We start from the raw sequence: 14,682 nt of genomic DNA on the forward strand, positions 1-14,682 counted from the left end.
GTGTTATTGTGCAATCGTGATGGCTTGAGTTCGAATCCTAAGCACCCATCCCAAAAGCTGTGGGTGGCTACACACCTGCCACCTTAGTGCTGGGCATGCAGAGACGTGAAGCTTGCTGGCAGCCAGCCTAGCTTGGGTTCAGTGAGAGACCCGTCTGGAAGGAACAAAGTAGACAGTGACAGAGTGAGACACACCTTCCTCAGACACACACACAAAACACACAAAAGAAAAAGAAAAGAAAGGGTAGGGGAACCCAGGCAGGTGGGCAGATGCACCTCATGCTCTGGGTGAGTCTAGAAAGATCTGGATCGAGGAAGGGGTGATGTGATCGGCTTATCCTCTGTATTTGCCTGTGGTAGGGTTGGGGTTGAGGGTTTCTCTGTGTAGTTCTGACTGTCCTGGAATTTATTCTATAGACCGGGCTGGCCTTGAATTTACAGCGATCCACCTGCCTCTGCCTCCCAAGTGCTGGGATTAAAAGCATGCATCACTACTGCCCGAATGTTGCCTGTGGTTCTGACGGCCGGGAGGTTAGCTGGGAGAGGACGGCTGAAGCCAGAGCAGGCCTCTTGAGGAGATGGTTTGTGGTCACTAGAAACCCCCTGGCACAGGCAGCCACTCGCTGGGCATGCTTCCTCTGAGGACACACTCTGAGCCCCCTTCCTGAGGCTCGGTCCCAGGCTCTGGGGACACAGGTGTGGATGTGACTCACGCTTAGCCGATCAGGGTGTTACACATCCCAGCCATGGTGACTAGTACTGGATGGAGAGTAGCTTCCTTCTGCCAGGATTCTGAGGAGGAGGGAAGCAAACCCGGAGCTGGTGGGTGGCTGTGATGTCACTATGAGGGACAGCCCACTCAAGTCCAAGGCTCGGACACACAGGAGAGTGAGGTGGGAAGCCATCAGGCCTCAAAACAACATACACCTGCACTTCTCAGCTATAGGGGCTAAGTACCCCGTCTAGCCAAAGGTTACTAACTGCCCGGGAGAAGAAACGGAAAGCATTGCGAAGCTCCAGAGTGTGACAAGCAGGCAGATGCAGAGGTGCATGGGAAAGCGGAGGGGGACAACAGACAGACTGCATAGAAGATGGGAGAGTGTGTCTACCGGTTAAGAGACGTAAGGCACATTGATAAAATGTCAGTTGTAGACCTTATCTGGAGCCAAACAAACTGCTTGCGGAGGGCATGAATTAGAGAAATGATTCTGTAGGTAATGACTCTAAAGAGTGCAGGTCTCCAGCCAACACAGCAGAGACACTTGATTGGGCGCGGCTGCCGCAGCACTGAACACTTCGCCATCGCTACGTCACGGAACCAACCTAGGCAACCGCCAGAGGGGAATGGATAAAGAAAACGTGGCTTCCATGCACGAGGGACTTCTTTGCTCGGCCACAGGAAGAATGAGGTTTGTAGGAAAGTGGGAGCAACGGGAGAGAATCGCGTTACCCGCGTGAAGCCGGTCTCAGAAAAACACGCATGGAATGTTTTCTCCTGTTTGGGCTTCCCAGATTTTATAGAGATACATAAAATCACTTGTGTGTATAGAAACGAAACGGTGTAGGGGAACAAAGGGGAATAACGGGGGGGGGGGGGAGGGAAGGAGAGGTAGGTGGGGGGATTTGATGGATGCATGGAAACCCCTTATGTAACACAGTAAATACAAAGTACAGTGCGTATACACAAGGAAAACTTGCACAACTTTTTTTTCACATGGGATTTACTGTCCTGTTTTGTGTGTGTATTCCTTTGTTTGTTTGAGACAGGGTTTCTCGGTGTAGCCTTAACTGTCCTGGACGCACTTTTTAGACCAGGCTGGCCTCGAACGCACTGAGGTCCGCCAGCCTCTGGCCCGCCACCGCCCGCCCCTGAGTGCCGGGTGACAGGCGTGCGCCACTGTGCCAGGCCTGCGCCACTGTGCCAGGCCTGTGTGTGTGTGTGTTCTTGTGTGTCAATGTGCCCATCCAAGTGGAAACCAGCAGTGAACACTGGGTATCTTCCTCAATTATTCAACACCTTGTTTTTTTGAGACAATCTCTCACTGAATCTGGAGAGTGCAAGTTCTGCTAATTGGCTGGCCCACAAACCCCCAGGATCCTCTTGGCTCTGCGTTCCCAGCACAGGGATTACAGGCAGGGACCACCGCCACAGCTTTATATGAGGCTACTAAGGATCTCCAGTCCTCCTTCTTATGAGGACTTCACCATCTCTCCAGACCCATTTTTCCCTTACCTACATGATGTGTAAAGATTGTTGGGATTAAAAGTTTATATTTAAAAAAAAAACAAAATAAAACATGAGAAATGTACCCAGTCTCTCTTCTACTTACTTCCAGAATGAAAGAGAAAATAAGACCCACTCAAAGGAACTGAGTATTTGACTGATTACCATACACGTGGTCTGGAAATACAGTCACATTCAAAATTTGGGATATGGAGTACTAGCTAGCTGGTTCAGCAGTAAAGAGCACTGTGGCCCTTCCAGAGGACTGGAATTTAGTTCCCAGAACATCCAGTAGCTCAGAACTCTAGCTCTAAGGGGAGTCGATGCCCTCTTCTGGTCCCTGAGCGCAATTGCACGCATGAGGCATATACTCAGGTACACATACATCTAAGTAAAGATTAAACAAATCTACTTTTAAAATAAGGATAGAGGGCGGGCGTGTGACTTATGCCTAATGAGGCGCTGAGTCCAATCCCCAGCACACACAAAGATATCAATGTCATCTAAACAACGACAAACAAGCCACCGTCACTGTCCTAGAAAGAAACCAAAGAGAAGCCAGGTAGCATGACAGTCCACTAGATGCAAGAGAAGGAGGAGAGATGCTCTGGAAGGAGGATGGGTGTCTAAAGAATCCACAGGCTGAGAGGCCCTCCCTCCTAGAATGAGCATAAACCACAGAATGAACTATCAAGTGCCTGGCCTAAACTCTTGGGTGGCACCACTCCATGCCAGCCGCTGTTCACGCCACCTTTTGCACATTAATTCACTTCACCCTCAGAAGCAACCCAGTGGGTACAGCGCCCTGCACTTACTGACCAGGACACCCAAGACACAGAAATGCACAAGGGCACATGACCTGCTCCAAAAGTTACTGAGCCAGAAAGTGGAAGCCAGGACACAAGCTTAGGACACCCGGATCCGCAGCCTATGGTCTTTCCTCACTAGCTAAGCACCATCATGTCAAATACTCACAATGACGGGATATTTCTGAAAGCCCACGGTGTAAATGGTTTGAGAAGTTACAAGCAAGTAATGGCCTGGAGCTAAAAATCTTGTACTCACACCACATCCACACCCCGCAGGGCTCCCAGGGTCACACACTGTGATTTTTTTCCCCTATTGTGAGTTGTTCAGCCCAAATCTTTAGATTTCACATCAGACCCTAAAAAATGAGTAACAGATGAGGCAGCTATGCTCAGAGCCACCTCAATCAAATGAAAATTCTCAACCCAATTGTGTTTAAAGCAAGGGGGGGGCGGGGAGAGAGGCAACATCTCCAGGATTTTAAGCAGACTAGATCCATTCAGATTTTTATCCCAGGGATATTGACCCAAAAAAGACAAATAAAAGCTGAAGAGTGGGGTGGACCTGGAGAAAATTCTGTAAGGAAAGCAAACAGCCTTCTTCGCACAGTCCAGCAGCCTGCAGCGCACCCCTGCTTTGTGACTCTTCAGGAACAGCATGGAAGCAACCTTAATGCGAAAACATTGCCCAGATTTATCTGCAATCGGCATCTGCTATAGAAATAGTCACGTGGGGAGTAAGGAGAGCAGGTGACAGCGTCAATAGAAGGGAAAGCTGAGCGTTGAGTTTAAATTGTTTCTGAAGAAGGGTGCTTCTGATGTGTGGCTCATACAAAGGAAAACCAAACCAAACCAAACCAAAACACTCTCTGGTCTGAGTGTTAGCACCAGAGCACAGCAGACTATTTACACTTTGCTTTTACCCGCAGAACAAACACCTCCATGGGCAGGGCTCTCCTCCAGGAGAACCTCGTAGGCCTCAGTGCACTTACTATCCCTCTCTCTCCTTTGTCAGAGGGCCGAGAGAGTGCATGTTTGAGATCTCCCTGGAAGTCGGAACAGCCATCATGAAAGCCTCGTAAAGGGGAGGCCTGATTTAGCCCTGGATCTCCACAGGATACCTGAAGTTCAATTTTGTCACTGAACAAAAGCACTGAAGTCGCCCCGCAGGCTTTGCATAGGATGAAGGGGAGTTGGGACACTTCGCTGGCTGAACTAAGAAAAGCCAAATCATTAAAAAGCCGGGGGAGGTTGGGGGGGGGGGCTGAGAAATCACCAGCTTGGAAAGGGCACCGACAGAGAAGACGTCTGGGCTCTCCTGCCTTGCCAACTGACAGCAAGTGTGTTAAGTACTTAAACTGCACTGTCCCATCTCAAGAGTGTTCCGTGCACACTCGGAGTGAACTCACATGCGAGACACCAGCCCGCCCCCTCCTGTGCCGTGAAGTGTGTTTGAGGGAAATGTTTTTCAAGATAAACCCCCTTCACGATCAGAGAGGGAAGACTCATGTTGAAGAGAGATGTCAGGCGAACTTCCTCCGGACACCGTGACCTCGGATCTCATCAGCAGTTCTCCTTACTTCAGTACTCGCACTCTCAGTGTGCTTGGAAAGGGTCAAAGGTAAATGCCCACCACACTGATTACAAGTAGCCGGCTGGTCAAGGGACTGGACATGCACTTTGAGTTCCTGGGGAAAAGGGGTGATAGAGAAATGCAACCCATTTATGAAACAGAGAAGCATCAAGTGACAGGTGTGCACGAGACTGTTTTAATGCGCCAAGTCAACGTTTCAGAAGGGAAGAGTCGTGCTTTTTCCTGTTTTTGAACACAGAATTACAGGGCGATGCAACTGCACAAGGGAGCTACTGACTCAGCTGCGACACCTATTCACTCATCAAAATACTTTTTGAAATCCTTATTGAGGGCTGAGGAACAGCTCACTGGTTGTGTTTGCTTAGAGTGATCTCCCCCCCCCCCCTCTCTCTCTGTCTCTCTCTCTCTCTCTGTCTCTCTGTCTCTCTCTCTCTCTCTCTCTCTCTCTCCCTCTCTCTCTCTCTCTTTCTCTCCCTCTCTCTGTCACTCTTTAAAGCTCATTAAGACTCAAATAGTTAAGAGAGTGCTTACTTGTAGAACACCTGGTCCAACTCCCAGCACCTACAGGGCAGCTCACAACTGTCTATAAATCCACCTCTGGGGGATCCAATGCCCTCTTCCGATCCCTATGGGCTCCTGCGTCCACATAGTGCACATACATGCACTAAGGTACACACATGCTCATTAAAAATATTAAATTAGGGCTGGAGAGTTGGCTCAGTGGTTAAGAGCACCGTCTGCTCTTCCAGAGGACCCGAGTTCGATTCCTAGCACCCACATGGCAGTTCACAACTGTCTGTAACTCCAAGATCTGACACCCTCACACCAATGCACATAAATTAAAGATTAAATTAAAAAATATTAAATTAGAAAAAAAAGGCCGCAAACACTGCTAAACACCTTTAATCCCAGCATAAAGGAGGCAGGAAGAAGAGGCAGGCGGATCTTCATGAGTTCAAAGCCAGTCTGATCTATATACTAGGTTCTAGGCTAGTTGGGGCTACACAGTAAGACCTTGTCTCAAAAACAAAATAAAAGAGCTGGGCACGGTGGCACACGCCTGTAATCCCAGCACTCTGGGAGATAGAGGCAGGCAGATCTGTGAGTTCCAGGCCAGCCTGATCTACAAAGAGAGTCCAGACCAACCAAGGCTACACAGAGAAACCCTGTCTCTCAAAAAAACAAACCAAACTAAACCCAAACAAACAACAACAACACTAAAAAACAAGAATAAGATGGGAATTCCAGCACCCAGGAGGCACAGGTAAAAGAATCCAGAGTTCGAGGCTATCCTGGGTGAGTCCTGTCCTTAAAAAAGAAAAGGAGAGCTGGAGAAATGGCTCAGAGGTTAAGAGCACTGACTGTTCTTCCAGAGGTCCTGAGTTCAATTCCCAGCAACCGCATGGTAGCTTACAACCATTTAAAATATGATCTAATGTCCTCTTCTGGCCTGCAAGTGTACATGCAGGCAGAGCACTGTATACATAATAATAAATTAATATTTTTGTAAAAAAGAAAAAGAAACAAAAACCCAAAATACAAAAAAAAAAAATGCTAAAATACCCACAAACTGTACACAGTATATTCTCTGTGTAGCCCTGGCTGGAACTTCCAGGCTGGCCTGGAACTCAGAGATCCAACCGCTGCTGCCTCCCAAGTCTGGGATTAAAGGCATACACCACAGTGCCTGGGAAAAGAGCATATTTCAATCCACATGATCTGAAAACCACCACGAGTTTTCAACCTGAAAGTGTCCTACACCTGATTTCTATGACGTCATCCTGTTTCCCAACATCTGGCACAAACCACCTTCCCCTTCCTTCATTGAATTCTGTCTTCACGGAGCTTACTTACGGTCTGATGGAAAACACTAGGAACTCTTTCAAACACCTGTGCATACGCTCTGTGGGAGCAAAGCCGGGCGTGGTGGTGCATGCCTTTAATCTCAGCACTCAGGAAGCGGAGGCAGGGGAATCTCTTTGAGTTCAAGGCCAGCCTGGTCTACATAGTGCGTTCCAGGACAGCCAGGGCTACGTAGAGACCTTGTCTCTAATAAACCACGGAAGCTCACAGAACAGTCTACCTAGAGGGAAAAGTGACAGGAAATGCCGCGCGACGCCCACAGACGTGTGCTGTTGTTGCATATGTTTCTGGGGACGTGTGTGAAAGTGGTATGTCCCTCAAAAAGAACCAGGACTTGCTGGACATCTTGTGAGGGTTGGAGGCCATTCAAGGCAACGTTGTGGCACACACCTTTAATGCCAGCACTCGGGAGGGAGAGGCAGGTGGGTCACTGTGAGTTCGAGGCCAGCCTGGTCTACAACGTGAGTCCAGGACAGCCAAGGCTACACAGAGAGACCCTGTCTCAAAAAAGCAATAAATAAATAAATAAATAAAAATGAAAACCCTAAGTAAACCGATATGAGGTAACCGTATGAAACGCAATAAAGGCTGGCAAGATGTCCCAGTGGGCAGCGGCGATCCATCACCACCGAGCCCACGCGATGGAAGGCAAGAGTCACCTGGCACAACTTGTCTTCCACATGTCACAAAGAACAATGAAAGATAATTAATTGATTAAAATAAGTTGATAGAGATTGGAAAGCTTCTGAAAACAGGGGCACGAGGAAGCTCCAAACCCAGGCAGGTGGGAGAGGACGTGGCAGAGTCCAGAAATGCAAGCGGCAGAGAGGCCTGAGAGGCCACGTTTTGTTCAAAGACCCAAAGGATTCCTCACCAGGAGTGGGATTCAGAGCTGTGAGGCTGTTTCTTTGTGTGTGTGTGCGTCTCTCTCTCTCTCTCGTTTTTATTTTTTGTTTTTGCTCTTGTTTTGTTATTGTTTTTCAAGACAGGGTTTCTCTGTGTAGCCCTGGCTGCCCTGGACTCCCTTTGTAGACCAGGCTGGCCTCAAACTCACAAGAGATCCTCCTGCCTCTGCCTCCTGAGTACTGGGATCACAGGCGTGCGCCACCACGCCCGGCTCCTGTTTCTCTTTTCAGGGAGTGTAGGGGTCGCTGGAGGTTGAGCCAGAGCCTCATGGTTCCAGCCCACAACTGTATTTCTGAACTTTCCACTCTATTCTGAAAAGGCATAGAGGTCCTGCCCGAGACAGCAGCAGAGGACTGGCTCTTGCTTGTCTGAGACTTGTTGACCACTGGCCCACAAAGAGGTAGAGTGCAGAAACGGTGAGTAGACGTTTAGAAATCTTATGGCACCTCAGCCAGACAGCAGCATTCAAGTCAGTGGTCCAAAGTCTCATCCGGTTATACGGGACGGCACCCAGTATGTATTGTGTGAGGCAGGACAACGTACACATGTATGTATGTAAATTTATTTTAAAAGGATGCTTGCGCAGACCACACGTGAGGTGCCCTGACTTGGAAAATTATTTCAGGGGTGAAGACTAGATGCAGGGAGCCCCAGAGAAGGTAGCTGGTTGACAAGAAATGTAGCTCAGGACCCAGTGACCTCAGGAATGGAAGGATGGAGGTCGGAGCTCCCAGCTTCTAAACAGGTCAAGTTAGCTAGCTGGACCCCACGCCTGCGGGCTGAGTTGTGGACGATAATGAAAGGTGACTCTGGGGACTCAAAAACTCTCGGTAACTTTGAAGATCATGGCAAGATAGGAAACAAGTGTGTGTAAGATCAGAGCTATTTTCCCTGAGTGCCTCTGAATAAGCATAATGACAAATTAATGAGATGCACAAGATGAAGCACCCTGGTGCTTAACATGGGTACCACTGGGAATTCAGACTGTGAAGAAAGAAAACACAGCTTAGGCCAAGTCTACACTCTCCCCCAAGTGAAGCCATGTGGCCAGGAGCCACACCTAGTTCAGAATGGGGCCAGCTGGAGCCCCAGAATCCTAAAGCCCTATTAGGAGGGGGGAAAAAAAGTACCCAAGGGATTTTCTCATCCCCTGCCTCAGCTATAAATAGCACAGAGCATCCTTCTATCAATTTGTGTAAATACTAAACCGGGCCTCTTACCAAAAGGGAGCATGGGACAGACGCTGGGAGAGAAGCTGGGGGAACCGAATGCGTGGTCCTCACCTCAGCGGCCACTCCCTTGCTCTATGCTGCATGGTCCTAACCTCAGCGGCCACTCCCTTGCTCGATGCTGCGTGGTCCTAACTTCAGCGGCCACTCCCTTGCTCGATGCTGCGTGGTCCTAACCTCAGCGGCCACTCCCTTGCTCTATGCTGCCTGGTCCTCACCTCAGCGGCCACTCCCTTGCTCTATGCTGCGTGGTCCTAACCTCAGCGGCCACTCCCTTGCTCTATGCTGCGTGGTCCTAACCTCAGCGGCCACTCCCTTGCTCTATGCTGCGTGGTCCTAACCTCAGTGGCCACTCCCTTGCTCTATGCTGAGTGGTCCTAACCTCAGCGGCCACTCCCTTGCTCTATGCTTTGTGGTCCTAACCTCAGCGGCCATTCCCTTGCTCTATGCTGCGTGGTCCTAACCTCAGCGGCCACTCCCTTGCTCTATGCTGAGTGGTCCTAACCTCAGTGGCTACTCCCTTGCTCTATGCTGAGTGATCCTAACCTCAGCAGCCACTCCCTTGCTCTGCGCTCTGGTTCACACTCCAACTCAAACGGAAGGCAAATCAATTAGCAAGAGCTGTGCAGAGCCCTTACCTGGAAGATAGGACAAATCCAGCCATAGAGAGGAGGGTGGGCAGACCTTCCCTACAGCAGCCCAGAACAGGAAGGGAGGCAACTCTAGGAGGGGTGAGTTTCTACAACTCAGAGGCCCACTGTTGGCTTACCACTTGAAAGAGCATCCCCACACTGCCTAGTCTGGCTGGCTAGAGTCAGGCAAAGAGCTACCTAATGGCTTTGGCAAATCACGAAACAACCACAAAATCCGTGCTTTCTTCCAGAATGGGACCTGATCATCTCTGAGCTGACATCCTTTACCATGCCCAGGCTGCAGGGATCAAACCCAGTCACTGGATATTATACCAAGTGAGGCCGGTGACTATCAGTAACCTTCAGTGTCGTCAGACATTCACTTGCTTTTTGTAGTTTCACTCCTCCAAATCTTTCTCCTCAGCTCTTATCTCTTATAGGGCAATTTTTAAAAACCCTTCACTATTTCCCCTTACGTGGCTATAAGTGGTAGGTTTGAAGAGTTGTAAAAAGTCCATCATAGGAGATGAGTGAGCAGTTAGCACAGTGCCTGCCTAGCACACCCTAAGCCTCAAGCCCCATCCCTAGGCACCCCGTAAATGGGCATGTAATCCCAGCCCTGGAAGGCCAGGACAGGAGGATGACAACTTCAAAGTCATATTCAACTACACAGTCAGTTCAAGACCTGTCTGGACTACAGTGAGATCCTAAGAAAGGAAGAAAGGAAAAGCCAGGCGGTGGTGGCTACTCGGCAGGCAGAGGCAGGTGGACCTCTGAATTCAAGGCCAGCCTTCAACTTACAGAGTGAGTTTCAGGACAGCTAGGACTATACAGAGAAACTGTGTCTCAGAAAAAGGAAAGAAAGGGAAGAAAGGAAAGACCACAGAATGGCACACACTCCACAGAGCCAGGCAGTATAATGGGTTACTCGGTGCTGTAACAATTTATTAATAAATGGCAGCCGTATTTATTGGGCATGTACCATTATATCAGACATGGGAATATCACACAGACAGACCCTACACAACACTGTAAGGCAGGTGCTATTATCCCCAATTTGCTAATAAGGAACCTATGGCACAGAGATGCAGCGTGCTACACAGTGACACACAGCTAATAAATGACAGACCCAAGACCTGAACTCAGGCAAAGAAAAAACAACAACAACAACAAAGACAAAGAAAGTTCGATTTTTAGCCACGAGACTATTTCATTGCACAGAGAAGATAAGATTAAAACACACATTATAAATAACGAAAGCCGGGAGAAGCCTCTCCGGGAATACAGCTCCGACTGCTTTAACCGGACGGTTGTCCTCTATTAGACTGATTCGAGTGGACACAGTCCCCAGTGAGAGCCTGTCCTGGCTGCTTGAGGCTCTTCAGGAACACGGCAGAAGGCTCCAGCATTTGAAGCCGTATCCTTTGTGGCATCTTTGTCTCACGGGCTGAGGCATCGGAAGGGGAAGCCCAGAGGATTCGGAGCTTGGAAACCAGGTTGGCACAAGATAACATCCAAAGTGCCCAAGTGATTCAACTTGGCCGCGACTCTAACTCAGTCTACACTGAAAGAACCAGCCGGAACAGGCAGCGGCACCGGACGGCTGCAGAATGGCTCCATTTACCTGTGCAAACCAAGTATCCGAGGAGCTGGGCCAGAGTCTCCACCCAACTCTTCCCCATCCGTTCCACCTCTACCCCCTTTCTGTCACTCAGAAAATCACAGACCAAAGCAAAGCCTAACGCACCTGTGCAGAGGGAGGTCGGTGGTTTGCGCGTACTGATGTCAGAGCACCCATGAGCCAAGGCTTTCCAGGCAAAGCCAGAGCCTGTGGCTTTAAAACCAACACGGCTGTTCGCTCCTGACACAGCTAAGTTGATCCTGGAGCCAGACCCTCCAGTTCCAACGACTAACGTTCATTCAGCTAAAGAGACAGCTCAGATCCAAAAGTCTAAATCATCACCAATTTCCAACTGTTCATCACGTTCTCTCTCTCCAGAAATCTGAGAAATGCCCACCAGCCTCCTTATTAAAACAAGCCCAGCCGCCTTTACATCGGCCTTCCTGACCGAGCCTCTCCTCAAATGCCTCAAAGTTGATGATCATCCAGTTACAACTTCTATACAGCTATAATAATAACGTGCGTGTTCTCGAAGGAAGAAGAAAAGCTTCCATTACCCCAGACCTACCATTAAAACAAATACAAACAGGGATGACAGCTTTCCATAATGAATTAAAGAAGTGGGGGGGCAGAGTGCGGTGGTGGGGAAATGGGGGGGAGGAGTGGGGGGGAGGTGGGGGAGACACCGGCAGCTTCTACCTTATGTTTTTCTCATGGCGCCCACGGAGGTGACAGAGCGAGGCAAAATGCAAGCTGAACATATATGGTCATCCCCAGACTTTCTTACTATATAAAGGAGAAATTAATAAAAGAAAAAAAGGAGAAATACCACACAGCATTTTCTTTCCCAACCATAATTTTTCAATTTTCTGTAGAGAAATGCCAGCCAATAACTAATCAGAACCATATCCTTTGTTATCCCAACGGGAAGAGACACACAAATGGTTTTAAAGACCAAATGTTAATGAGAACTTTTTTTTTAAATGTAATCTGGAGCTCCAGTTTCCCTCTGAAAACCTAACGCCCTTCTTCAAAGCTATTTCTATAGTTGGGGAAACAGCCTGGACAGATCCATCAACAAAAGTTCACCCACAAGTGCCCTGGCCTGGGGCACCCCTCTTTTCACTTTTCTTGGGGTAAAATTTCACATCCTTTTCAACGTCCAAGTGTGTTTTCTACCAAAAATACCCATCAGGGGCCTTTTTACCTGACATGTCACCACAGAACAGAATGTTCTGGCATCAGACACTGAGTCTCCAGCACAGGAGAGCTTCCAAAACTCGTCTCTAAAGAAAGAAAATGAACTATAGGGTGTGAGTCGGGAAAATGGCACACACAAAAAAATAAATTTGGGAACCTGGGGTGTCAGGTTCAGTGGCAGAAGACATGCTTGCTTAGTATGTGCAAACATTTCCTGCCTAGCACCACACCAAATGAATAAATACACAAATGAGCAAATACAATCAAAATGCATGTTTAAGATGCTGGCTTACGATTTAGGCACATCCAGCATTCTGAAATGTATTTTCAAATAAGAGTTTGCTGGCCTGTGCCATCCAGATGTTCATCTGGGTGGAACCAGCAGGACGAGGCTAGGGCTACAGAACACTTTCTTTCATGGAAAAGGGTTAGCCAGCAGAGAGGAAACCTGTCACATCAAATACACTCCTATTGGGGTGGGGTGGGGTGTTAGACATTTCCAAAATATCTCTGTTTGCTCCATATTTTTTATTGCCCAGCAATTTAATTTCCCCTTTCTGTAAAAACTACAATAGGCCATAAGTCTGGAACATTCTGCCATGCATCGTGTATTTTCAAAAGTTAGAAATCATTTGTACTGCCCAATAAAATATATTATTTTAAACAGATTTTAGTCTACAACAGAAAAATGTCATGATGTAAATGTTTTTTTTCAGTAAATGACTTTCTCAACATTATTTCTTCCCAAATGGATCATCAAAACAACCACCAAAAAGAAGACAAAGGATTCCCTTATTTTAAGAAAAAAAAAAAAGCGCTAGCCATGCATCTTCATATGCTAGCAGGCATATAAATAAAATAGGGGCAATAATAACTTGAAAAAATAGTTAAGAGGCAAAGTCTTGCTTCTGTGTGGTTAGCCAGCCGATGTTTTCCCAGTGTTAAATTTACCAACCGCGTTTCTTAAACTATATTTCAAACTTTAAATCTCACATCTGTGCCTTACAGTGCTCTGGGATGAGTGATTTACTCAAGGCATGTTGGAGGCAAATTATAAAAGCCATTCGCTCTAAGTCTAAATCATGAGTCTCTCAACATGATTCTGTACACATAAAAGGAACACGTGGCATGTGTTACTACCCTCCCAGGGGGAACCTAAATGCCCCCGGAATAGCCTTTCTCCTGTGTGCCCCATAAACTGAGTTGCTCCTCAGAAAAAACGAAAGGGCCGGATTCATACCTTGCATCAGCCAGGAGAATTAAGCAAAGGCACGCCAAAACTTTTCGTGTTACCACTCATTACAAAATCTCTTGAATTTGTACATCACCCAACAGATAACACTCAGAAACCCCAAACTAATTTCACCAGCAAACTGGTGGGCCTTTTGCTGTCTTGTCATTCATCTGCACGGATGGAATCAGTTCTGCATCTAATACTAGCTGAGTATGTCAGGACAGCAAATGGCCCACCACCAACTATGGCATCTACAACGACCGACCGGGCTGTTCTGGGCCTGGGAAGACCGCTGGACAGCCAGACAATGAAAAGCTCCCGGGTGGCCACTAACTCAGCCCAGGGGGCGGGGCGGGGGCAGGGGAAGAAAGGGGGAGAAGAGTGAGCTCCCCTCTCTCCTGAAGCCGCGGTCAGCAGCTGCCTCCGGGTCCCCCGGTCGCAGAGGAGGGGGCCCCAGGAAGGCAAGATTTCTCTGGGAGAGAAAGGAAACTTCCTGGTGTGGGCATTATGGGAAGGGGGCTAGTGCCCTCCCCCACACTACAGGTATCTGCGGGGAGTCAAGAGGCTAGAGGAGAGTGATGGGGTCGGAGAGTCGGGAAGGCAGAGCACGGCCACCCCTAAGCGATTCCCAACGCGTGGACGCGAGGGGTGTCAAACTTCCTAGCGTGGGCGCAGCCGGGCACTGGCTCCCAGGAGTTGCCGCGAGCGCCCCAACCTGGAGGGGTCCTGGATGAGGCAGGAGGTTGGGGGAAGGTGGGGGGGGGGGAACAGGCCGAGATAGAGAAGGCAGGCCTATGGACAAGCGGGTGGGGGCGGCGAGCAGCTGGCTCCCGGAGCGTGGACCGCGCCTGCAGGCCGGGGGCGCCGCCGGGCCCGCGCTACTCACCTTCCGGTGCTTCTCCTTGTAGGGCAGCGCCAGCCATGGCATGTCCCGCACGAAGTCCTGCCACTGCCGCTGGTCCTGGTCCGAGGACACGAAGACGATCTCCAGGCGGTGCCGGGGTTCTGGCTCCGCGGCCGCCCCCGCCCCGGCCCCGGCCCCCGGCCCGGCCGCCGCGTCCCCTCGCAGGCGGCCGTAGAAGGCGGCCAGGCTGGCGCTGAGCTGCGCGCAGGGGGCGCTCAGGCTGCACCCGAAGTAGAGCCCCAGCAGCGCGATGCCGCGGGCGCCCAGCGAGTGCACGTCCACCTCCTCGCCACAGCCCGTCACCAGCTTGTCGCCCAGCAGCTCCTCCAGGAAGACCGACATCCTGGCCCACCGCAGCCCCGGCACGCGGGCGGGCGAGCGGGCGGGCGAGCGGGCGGGCGAGCGGCAGCTACCCGGCTCGCTGGTCCGCGCGGCGGGCGGAGGCACTGGCGGCGGCGGAGGCTGGGAGG

General features: G+C 49.7%; 1 protein-coding gene across 1 annotated transcript in view; it reads right to left on the reverse strand.

Annotated features, from left to right (window-relative positions):
* The window catches only part of NXN (nucleoredoxin), a 138,670-nt gene extending 123,988 nt beyond the window's left edge, over positions 1–14,682 (reverse strand). The window contains exon 1 of the mRNA XM_084802822.1: positions 14,195–14,682. Within this exon, the coding sequence (XP_084658948.1) occupies positions 14,195–14,554 (360 nt within the window). The 5' untranslated portion in view covers positions 14,555–14,682. The remainder of the gene's footprint in view (positions 1–14,194) is intronic.

This window comes from Acomys minous (genome assembly GCF_964271855.1).
Source record: "Acomys minous genome assembly, chromosome: 12".
Taxonomy (NCBI): Eukaryota; Metazoa; Chordata; class Mammalia; order Rodentia; family Muridae; genus Acomys; species Acomys minous.